At 38.3% G+C, this 10,683-nt stretch overlaps 1 protein-coding gene across 1 annotated transcript; it reads right to left on the reverse strand.

Moving 5' to 3' along the window:
* Nucleotides 1–335: 335 nt before the first annotated feature.
* Nucleotides 336–10,293, reverse strand: ESM1 (endothelial cell specific molecule 1). The gene is made up of 3 exons (XM_026649256.1): nt 9,769–10,293; nt 3,868–4,023; nt 336–2,534 (listed from the first exon to the last, which is right to left on the reverse strand). The coding sequence occupies exons 1-3, from the start codon at nt 10,067–10,069 to the stop codon at nt 2,434–2,436; spliced, it is 558 nt and encodes a 185-aa protein (XP_026505041.1). The 5' UTR covers nt 10,070–10,293; the 3' UTR covers nt 336–2,433.
* Between the last annotated feature and the right edge of the window lie 390 nt (nt 10,294–10,683).

The raw sequence follows: 10,683 nt of genomic DNA on the forward strand, positions 1-10,683 counted from the left end.
ACATCACAATGTCACATTAGAACCAATTTTAGCTATTGAGGATTGGTTTATGGGGTTACCTGTAACTAGAGCTCTGGGGAAATTTCAAGCAATTTCATAAATTTGACAAAAAATGAGGGGAAAACATTTTGTAAAATATTTACAAACTCCTCCCCCTGCCCATTTTCTCACTGGAATTGAACCCTCAGAGTTTATATAATCTGTGTGGATCTGAAAGAAGAATTTTGGCCATAATATGCAATTTATTTGCTGCACCCGCAGTAGTTGTGACATCATCATCAATTTTACAGTCTGATTCATGGACAGACACAAAAGACTGGTTTATAGGGGATTTATTGAACAATAATAAACATATACTTTTTTAAAACCAACCAGCTTATTAGATTTACATTCAAGAATCCATAATGTCATTCATGACACTGTAGGAAATAAAAAAAAAAAAGCATGTAAGTATTTAAAACATTTAAATAACTTTCTCTGGCCCAATAAAGAATATGGCTCTGACCCTGTTCCCATTGAAGTCAATGTAGAAATTGTCACTGACATCAGTAGCCGCAGGATCAGCCCTTATGCTTGTAAATGTTTCAAACCAATACAGCATTTTACAGAGGTACTGTTTGTGGTACTGTAGTTGTGATTGTGACAGCACTTCCATTAAAATCCCTACTTCAATCATAACAATTCAGCCCAGTCTAAAAGGTGTTATATGCCAGCCATGGTATTCTATTTCTTTTTCTGATTGTTGTAGCTAGAGTCTATTTAACCACTTTTAATTTGTAGACATTCCCTGTTGTTACATATTTTTTGTTCTTTTACGGCCTAATGCAAAATCCATTGTAGTCAATGGAAAGACTCGGGTTTACTTTAATAGGCTGTGATCAGTCCCTAATAGCCCTGAAACGATTTTGGGTTTCTTTTATTGGATTCTTTTACATACGTTTTCAGATCCTGCACCAAATTGCCATCACTATGGCCTGCACCTTCTCCCACTGAAGTTAATAACAAAACTATCATTAATTTCAATGGAAACCAGACTGGGTTTCCAATGAGACCGATTTATTTTATGAGCCAGATCCTCAGATATGTAAATCAAAGTAGCTCCTTTGACTTAAACAGAGCTAGATTAATTTACACTATCTAAGAATCTGTCTCTTTTTCTTTTTTTAAGTAAAACCACAAAGTATTGATTTTTACAAATGGGTTTCTGCCACACAGGCAGTAATGGCTATTATATAAGTAGGACTTAAGGTGTGCCTATATAAACATTATGATGTTTTATGCCATATTGATACATAACCAAATATGGACTGACTGAGTAATTGGCCACTTATACAACCTCTTAAGGGGATAATGGGGATGAAGGATTAGGCACTAAGAAGGGGATGAAGAATTAGGCACTAAGGTACCCTAGTGTCTCCAGAATCTCTGACATGGATTATTTATAATGCACATTTATGCTGATACTCCAGTACTCCTTCAGGGCTATTGCAGGCTATTGAACACAAAAACCACCCTTGGGAATATATTTTAACATTGTATGTGTTTTTACATAATGCCAGGTAAGTAATGCACATTGTATACGTTCAAATGATGAGTTTAAAGTAGCGGTTTTCAAACTTCATTGCACCAGGACCCCCTTCTGACAACAAAATTACTATGTGACCGGAGGGGGGGCCAGGGGGTTGGAGCCCGAGCCCCACCACCCTGGGTGGAGGATTAAGGGGCCAGAGCCCCAGTCCCGATGCCCCCAGTGGGGGTGGAGCTCAGGTTTGGGCTTCAGCCCCGGGTCCCAGCAAGTCTAATGCATTAAAATGGGGTTGCAACCCACTTTGGGGTCCCAACCAACAGTTTGAGAACCTCTGGCTTAAAGTAATGTTTACATCTTGTTAATTGTCACAAAACTAACAAAAGCCAGAATATTCAAAGTTAAGGTTGATTTATTGAATTCACACCATTGTGCCCTTTACATTAGTATTATTCTTGCTGGTGTGACTCAAGGACATCAGTTTTTAACTTTGTATTTCCAAGCTTTTGTCAACTTGCATCACCCTAACGTTGGCTCCACGTCAGCAGCTTTTACTCACACAAAACGTCCATTGAATTCAACAGGAATTTCCTTGCACGGGGAATGCAGGAACTGTTCAAATGCCAGTGGGGGGAGGTGTTGGTTTTCAATATTACTATACATTCAGCAATCCATAATACATTTTAGTGTTCAAATACTTATCAAAACAAGTATCAAAAATCATATAAACTGTACAGTCTATTTTGTAAGTAAACATTTTTTCTGACGATGCACACAATCACAATTGGTCTTCAGAGGTTACATTTTCATATGCTATAGATGTACTTTGTTTTTAAAGTGTGTTGTTGCATATTCAATAATGTGTGAGAAATGCGGTCATTTGAAAGTCCTACCAATGTAAGTAAATATCAGCGAGGATTTAACCATTTCATTACTGGAGAGCTAATTACTTTCTCTTTGACAAATTCCTCCTTTACAGAGTTACCATCCCCCGATGCCATGTCATTCTCTGAAAGTTAAAAACAAAAATGAATATCACATAAATTGGGTTAAATACAATGTTTTTTATACATCTACATCTCTAGGCTGGAAAACACTTTTTTGAAAAATCTCTGTTGATAATCCATGTTATTAGTCTACCTGTTTGCCTCCAGCGTCATCTAGTTACATTATTTCCCCAAAATGATAGCCTGTAAGAAGTGTGATCTAATAAGCACAGGACTGAGAAGCAGGAGATCTAGGTTCAATTCTCAGCTCTGGCCCAGACTTCTTGTGTGAGCTTGGGCAAGTTGCTTAACCTCTCCGTGTCTTGATAACAACAACCGGGGCTAGATCATCAGCTGATGAAAATAGGTGACTTTATACTGGTCACATTAGCTGTAGATTTGGCCCACAGTATGTACCTGGCTCATGAAGACTCATTAATATTAAGCAAAGTCCTTTGGGATCCTCATATGAACTACTAAGAAATATGTTACTGTCATTAATTGGTCTGTCTCAAGTGCTGAGTGAATATTAGAGGTTTCAAGGTCTGGGTGAAACCCTGGACACATTAAAGCCAATGATAAAACTCCCATTTACTTCAAACTTTGGGTCTGCAAAACATTTGGTGAGAAAACAGGTGAGAGAACAGAATAGGTGAGAAAACAGAAATGGAAAGCTTATGAGAACAGGGTATCTCAAAGATACATCTCTCCTTCCTCCCACCAAATACACCCGGATCCCCAGTAAATCTTTAAAACTCTGGAAACATCTGATGTAAGTAGGTTTAGCTAGATGTATAATCTTTAAATAGAATAAATGCCTGTAACTATAAAAAAAATCATTTTCAATTTTCAATCTCAGTTAATTTATTATTTCAAAGTAGTTTTCCCAACTAAGCTAATTTGATGCAAAAAGCAGTTTGCTGTAGAATTAAAGAACATGTAAAGTTCACTAAAGCGTGGTCTTCACTGGGAAAAAAGGTGATTTTATTACCATGTGTCAGCTAACACGTGTGGACAAGGCTATTATAATTTTCACACGTTAGCTGGGAAGGTAAACTTGACCTACATCTTCCCCCCACAATTTACCTTAACCTGCTTATACATGCCAAAACTACAAACTGCCTTTTCCAAACTAGGATTTAAACACATTTTATTTACACCCTTTTTCCTAATGTGGATGCACCTATATGTAATTCTTTGTCTATAACAAGCTTAGTAAAACATTACTGTGAGCTCTCAGTGGGGAAAAATAAAACCTGCATTATTACTTATTTGCATAGCACCATCTGTGTACACATACACAATATACAATGTGCTGGTTGAGCAACTAAAATGAAGTGCCCCATCAAGTCTTACCTGTATGTGAAATTAATTTTCGTCTGTTTGGTGGCTTTGAAGCAGAAAGTTGGAAAAATGGGAACTTCAAACACTTTCCAGTTACTCTGTCGCATATACCAGACTGGCAGTTACAAGTTTTTCTGCATTCCATTCCATAGGTACCATAAGGACACTCTGAAAGAAGACAAATTCAAAAGCCTTATCTACCAAAGTAATCCCAAAAGGTGCAGTTCCTATTCTATGCTGGTTCTTTTACTGCACTCATCACTGCAGTATCTGAATGCCTTCTGTAGTGGTTTGCTATTAGTTTTCTTAATATCTTGTCTGCGTATGTTCTTAAAAGTAAAAGAACTTTCATTGGGATTTAAGCATGCTGAAATGCCAACTTTTGTTTCAAATAGTTTCCACTTATTATTGATTATAATTATTCTTTAATTTCCATTATACATCTTTCATCCCCAATAGTATGTGCAATAATCACAAATGTATTTAAAAATTTATCCTGATTAACATTTCCCTGAAGCACTTGTAGCATTATACTGCAAATTAAAGACAATGTAAATGTTGAGCATAAGTATGCAATTATACCGGACGTATAGTTAAAAATATATGCAGTATCTGATGTTTTCTTTAATCCAATTAGCACAAATAATCTCCCTTAACAACAGGAATACTTCAGAGTTTCTTAAACTTACAGTCCAGGCTCAATATTAATTTATGTAAATTTATAATTAATTTGTATTAAGGACAACAGAACCTTCCTATCAGCCTCCACTGAAACTGCCAAATCCTGCCTTAAGGAGCTATCCAGCATGGTAAAACCTCTTCACCAATCCTGAGTGCCTACAACCCACAAGAAAACCCAGCACCAAGTGCTGTGAAGAATGATCATCCTACTTTGTTGAAAAGCTCACGCTCATTTGGGAAGGCTTCTTAAACAGCATGGATCTGCTCCCTCTATGCCAGCCAACAAAGAGCCCCTTGCATGTCCAGAGTGCAGAACATTCACTTCTAAAGAAGTACTGGGCACTATAAAGGAATCTCAGTGCAAGACTTGTGAATCTGACCCATGCCCTTCCTGCCTTCTGAAAGACAGCCACGAGCAACTGGTGCCAACACCTCATTCAGAGACGGAATCTTCCTTTCCTCCTTTCAACATGCAATAGTTTGAAATTCAGCTACTTTCATTAGTCTGGAATTGATCCCCAAGAAATATCAAAGTTAGTATTCGTTGTGGGGAGGAGCTGAGATGACTCAGTTTGGACAGCTGCTCCTGGATTCTGATTTGAAATTATACAAGGAAATATGTAGTAATGTAAAGATCCTAAATTGTCAAGATTTAAAGTCAAACATTTTATTTCGAAATCCAGATACAAGATGGCTCTATCTAGACCTTCAACAACATTTGAGGAGCTCACCCAGGAGCAAGCTGGAACAAAAGGTTTAATTTGTAAGATATGTAAAATTTTGATTGGAAAAGATGTTAAGAAAATAACCTAGATGAAAAGATGGGTGAGGGATTTAGGTGGGACAGGGGAGATTCATCTGCAATATGAGTAACTCAGAAAATTTTTATAAATTACTGCATAGATGGCATTTGACTCCAATTAATATCCAGCATATTTTTGCTTCTAGGGAAATGCTCTGTTGGAGGGGTTGTGGGGAAAGGGCAAGATACTTGCACATGTGGTGGTTATGTCCAGAAAGAAGGTTTTGGGAGGAAATTATTGAAGAGATTCATCTTATGACAAAATGTCAGCTTCCTAGAGATCCCCTGACCTGCTTGCTTTATGCTCTGGAAAAGGATCAACATTTTAAACAGAACAACAAATTAATTTATTTTTGATAGTTAGCAGCAACACTTTGTATTGCACTTTTTTGAAAATATGTGACTTCTCTTATGGAATTGTCATATAGTAAAATAGGGACTGTCCTTGTGATGGACCAAATGTGAAAGTGACAAAAAGAGGACAGGTATTTAGAAATTTGCTCACCCTTTTTTAGCATATTCAGAGGAGGGCTCCCCCAGACAAGAAGTCAGGATCTTTAGACACATTCTTCTAACATTAATTTGATCCTGAATAAGTATTAAATAATGTATGATGCAGTATGATTTATTGTAAGTTTGCCTTATTAAAAAGTTTTTTTAAAAAAAGAAAAAGAAACTCACCTTGGATACATTGTTTCTAACCAACTACTACCCTACATTAAGCCTCCCATTTATGAGCAAGCTTACAGACAAGCTAACCAAAGGCCAACGACTAGCTCATCTAATCACTGAGTCAAGTACAAGTCTCAAGTCTTATCTTCAAGGGGCTCAATGGCCTGGGCCCAGCATATCTAAAAGATTGCTTAATGCTCCAGGACAATCTCAGGCACAATGGAACTTTCTATGGTAAGGGAAAGGCTCATCTGTATAAGAGACAGAGCTTTCCCAGGGGTCAGTCTGAGACTGTGGAACAAACTCCCACAGCACATAAAGACCATCACAAACCTTGCCACCTTCTGCTCCAAGTGCAAGACACACTTCTTCAACCTGCCTTCTCTAGCATAAACAGTGTGACAGATGTGGCAGTTTCCTGCAATATTCCTGAAAGACCTCATGGTATTGAGTTTACATATTACTGTGGGTCAGGATTGTATGTAACTTCTTGATGGGGGAGATGTGACAAATATTACAACCCCATGAAGTATCTTAAAGGTCCATGGTTTTAAATAAATGGCTTGTATAACTGTGTTCTGCTGCATTGCGGGAGGGCTACCACAGTTCCTCCAGGAACTAAAAACAGTGGGTGATGATTAAAGCAAATCAGCCATGTTGTAATCCCCACACACAGAGGAACCATCTCTGGGGAGGCTTGCATATACTAGTTCAAACTAGATTCTCCAGAGGCCAACAGAGAAATAAAGGACTTTTGGAGAAATGACTGAGTTTAAATGGACTCAGGGCCTTCTTTCTGATTGAGCAAATGAACAGGACCTTCGGTCCAAAGGGGGGCTCCAATCCTTTGACGGAGGAGTTGGAAGGAATGCAGCCAACTGAAGCCCCATAAGACTGATGGGTGACCTCTGGTAAGCTTTTGGCAGGATATAGGACCTTCGATTGTTTTTAATATGTTTTCTCTATAGTGCTTTCACCTTAAAAATAAATGTGCTTGCTTATAAAGAGCTGTGTAGTAACGTATAAGTGCTAGCAATTACAGCTGTTCATAACCTTCAAAGAGAAAGCAAAGTTCAGATGTTGGCCTTTTTAGGCAGTCTGGCTTGCTGGAAATATTACAGCGTAGGTAGGAAACTATGCAGCCTGGGACAAACCCTGATCAGGAGAGAGAGAGAGAGAGAGACATGGGTCTCTACCCAAGAGAGGTGACAGCTGAGGAGCCAGGAGCCTAGTGTGGGTGTCCTTGGTGGATCACTGAGGGGGAATACAGGTGCAGGTGCCTTGAACTGTGACACACACATAGCAGTGCACAATTAGAAAAACAATAAAACCCCACCAAAAGCAAACACTGCTCACACAATTCTCATCTAAGGGAGAAGATGAAGGAAAGAATAAACACGTGACAGATGTTAGGCATATTGCTTAATGCACTACTGGAAGGTGCTCAGATACTGCAGTGATGAGGGAGGTATAGGAGTTTATATAGAATAGAAATAGAATATAATAATAAACACACACAAGTCCATATGGGAATAATCTATGAGTTTATCAATTTTTTGTCCAGGTTTTAAAGGACTGAGAAATTGGAGTAATTTTTTCTGTTAACTGTTAGAATTTTATGCACAATAAAGCCTGATCCTGCTGCCACTGAAGTCAACTGCAAAACTCTCATTGACTTCAATGGGAGCAGGCCTTCACTATGACAAAAATAACAAAAATATTAAAATGATAGTTCCCAATAAAAGGGCAAAGCCTCAGATCTCTGGACTGTTTATTCTAATTTGGTATTAAAATAGTAATAATAATGAAACCATGTACTGACATAACACTTTTCATCTAAGGATCTCCAAGAACTTTACAAAGACTGATTAACACTTTGAAATCTTGAACAAGTGACTTAACCTCAGATTACCAGTTTGTAAAGTGAGTCAATGACACAGTTTAGGACAGAACCCAGGAATCCTGATACCCATGATATATTTTAAATATTTAAATCCCCCCATCTGCTAGGAGTATGCTCTGCTACCAAACCTACAAATAGTCATAGATACAATAACTGCTCAGCACTATACTTTCCATATTAAAATTCACAGATGGCTAAAAGGAGACTGTACTATGTCAGAGGATGAGATGAAGGAGAAAAAAGTGCATTAGGAATGAGACTGATAAAACATCGCACAAAGGAATTTATGTGAAAAGAGCTCCTGAGTATTGTTATAAAACTAAGGATGAAATCATGACTCTTTTGAAGTCAATTGGAGCATTTTCATTGGTTTCAGTGGGGCCAAGATTTCACCCTGAGTTTCCTACATATTCTTGCAGCAGCATAACCTCATCCTGCTCCAGAGATTCAGAACTCCTGTTACTCAGCATTTCTTTTAACGCATTCTTAAATGTACAATTACAAAGAACTTTTCATGAGCAAGCAAAAGTGTATACTTGTTTTCAGTATTTTTTGTATAAATTATAGATGGTATTTTGCACTACAATACAATCAATAAACTACAAATCAAATAGTATCAACCAACTCAGTAACATACATTTTTACAGTTGACTGCACCTAAACTAGGATCTTTAGACCATAAAATTATAGTCCATGAAAATAAAACTGGGTCAGGAATCATTTAAAGATGAAGGGCTTCCTCCTCAAGCGTGCATGTGAGTAACTTTGCCTGTGTGTTACATGTATGTATTATATGTGAATCCATTTACATGTGTTTTTGCAGGATCTGGCCCTAACCCATTTCTTTCTCAGCACATTCACAGACATCTAACAACCACCTAGATTTCTTAAGTTTTGTGGATGTTATTTCAGAAGAGAGTCTGTATCTACAAATTTAACTGGCAAAGGAATTCATGGTAGACACTGACTCACTGCATTTGTGCCCTATTCAGTTATTTATTTATTTTATTTGGAATTTGTACATCATAATTTTCTGTAGTTTAATACTTTTTCTCCTTTAAGAAAATCTCCTATTTAATGTGACTGGAGTATGTATTTGATGAAGGGATGCCATCCTGCTCTGTGCTTAAGGAAATCAATGTGCAGGTTCCACGGGAAAAATGTTATTGCATATTGATCATTCAGATGATTTTAATATCCCAGGGCCATTTCATTCCTGGTATAACTTTACTGAAACCAGTGAAATTACATCAATGATGAATTTGGCCCCTGAGGTCATGCTATCAGACTGTGTAAACTCAGGGCCCTCATACCTGTAGTATCTGAGTACCTCATACACACTAATGAATTAATCCTCACAACACTCCGGTGAGGTAAAGTAGTACTATTATTCCCATTTCATTGGTGGAGACTTTAAGCCCCAATCCCGCAAGTTACAATGCATGGGGGAACCTTTGTGTCTGTGCAAAGCCCAGTGGGGCTCCATGCAGGTGCAGAGATCCACTAGCATCGACCTACTTGCGGGACTAGGGCTTTTATAATTTGTCCAGGTTTGCACAGCCAATCAATGGCAGTGCCAAGACTAGTACCCAGGTCTTCCAAGTTTCAACCCAACAAAATATTTCTTCACAAATCTCCCAATCCAATTTGAAGAGATATTTTCATTTTAAATACCCTTAAACAGCGGAAATAGAAGCTCTTTTAATATGAGAGGCTATTTTTCCACTCTCCTCTTTGCAAAGGATAATATTATTGTTTGAAATGAAAAAATCCCACTTTTAAATTTTAACTTTCTGCAAGCAGAATGCCAGCAGTAAATTTAGATAGTAGATGCATGCAAGTGAATATTGTTTACCTTTGCAGATACCAAATTCATCACCAAAGTCATCCTCCTCAGTGTAAAACTGGCACTTCAGCCCAGGCCCACATTTGACACCATCCATACCTGAGACAGTGCGGTAGCAAGTCTCCCCCAAGGCTGCTGCACAGACTCTGCAGCAGCCACAGTCATCAAGCACTGTTCGCTTACAGCGCAAAGTACTTTTACACACATTACTGTCACAAGGTTCGGGGCAATCTACTGCATATTTTGCACTCCAAGCAGTTCCGATGTGCACTGGTACCAGGAGGATGGTGAAAAACAGGAAGCTCTTCATGTCTCACAGTGATAAATGCTCAGTTCCAAAGAGCAGGTTTAACGTTCAGCCTTGTGGTTTTATGCTGAAGGAAGCAGCAATAAGGAATCCAAAGTAGTAGCTGCACATCAGCCTACAAGTTTATGAGCTTTATACGGTGTGTTGCCCACATACTTCACCGTCGTCAATTTCCTCAGTCCGACAGTGCTGTCCTCCTGCCAGCCTCTCTTGTTTTAGTTTGTGAAATCCAGGATGAAGGTTGGATTAGCACTCTGCTGCCATCCAGGAATTGAAAAGCCTGAGCTGATGTAATCTGTTATGTTTAGTTGGTTGTTTTGCATGAGGACTAAAAACGCTCTCACATCCGTCTCAAATGCTCAAGGACGTCTGCCAAAAACAAAAAACAAAAAAATTCAGTAGGTTACATACCTTCTTTCAGGACAGGAATTGTTCTGACGCTGAACATATCACTTACAGAACCACTTTGTCCTACAAATAGTGTTCATGAGGCCAGGTGAAAAATCATGTCCAACTGTATCAGTGCTGAAGGAAGCTCATTTTAAAAAATAAGTCCTTGCTTTCTCCTCAATAAGTAAATGAATGGCTACTTTAAAGAAGTGAGGTTCTTACCCACG

The sequence above is a fragment of the Terrapene carolina genome, unplaced genomic scaffold (assembly GCF_002925995.2).
Source record: "Terrapene carolina triunguis isolate 2854851 unplaced genomic scaffold, T_m_triunguis-2.0 Scaffold69, whole genome shotgun sequence".
NCBI lineage: Eukaryota > Metazoa > Chordata > Testudines > Emydidae > Terrapene > Terrapene triunguis.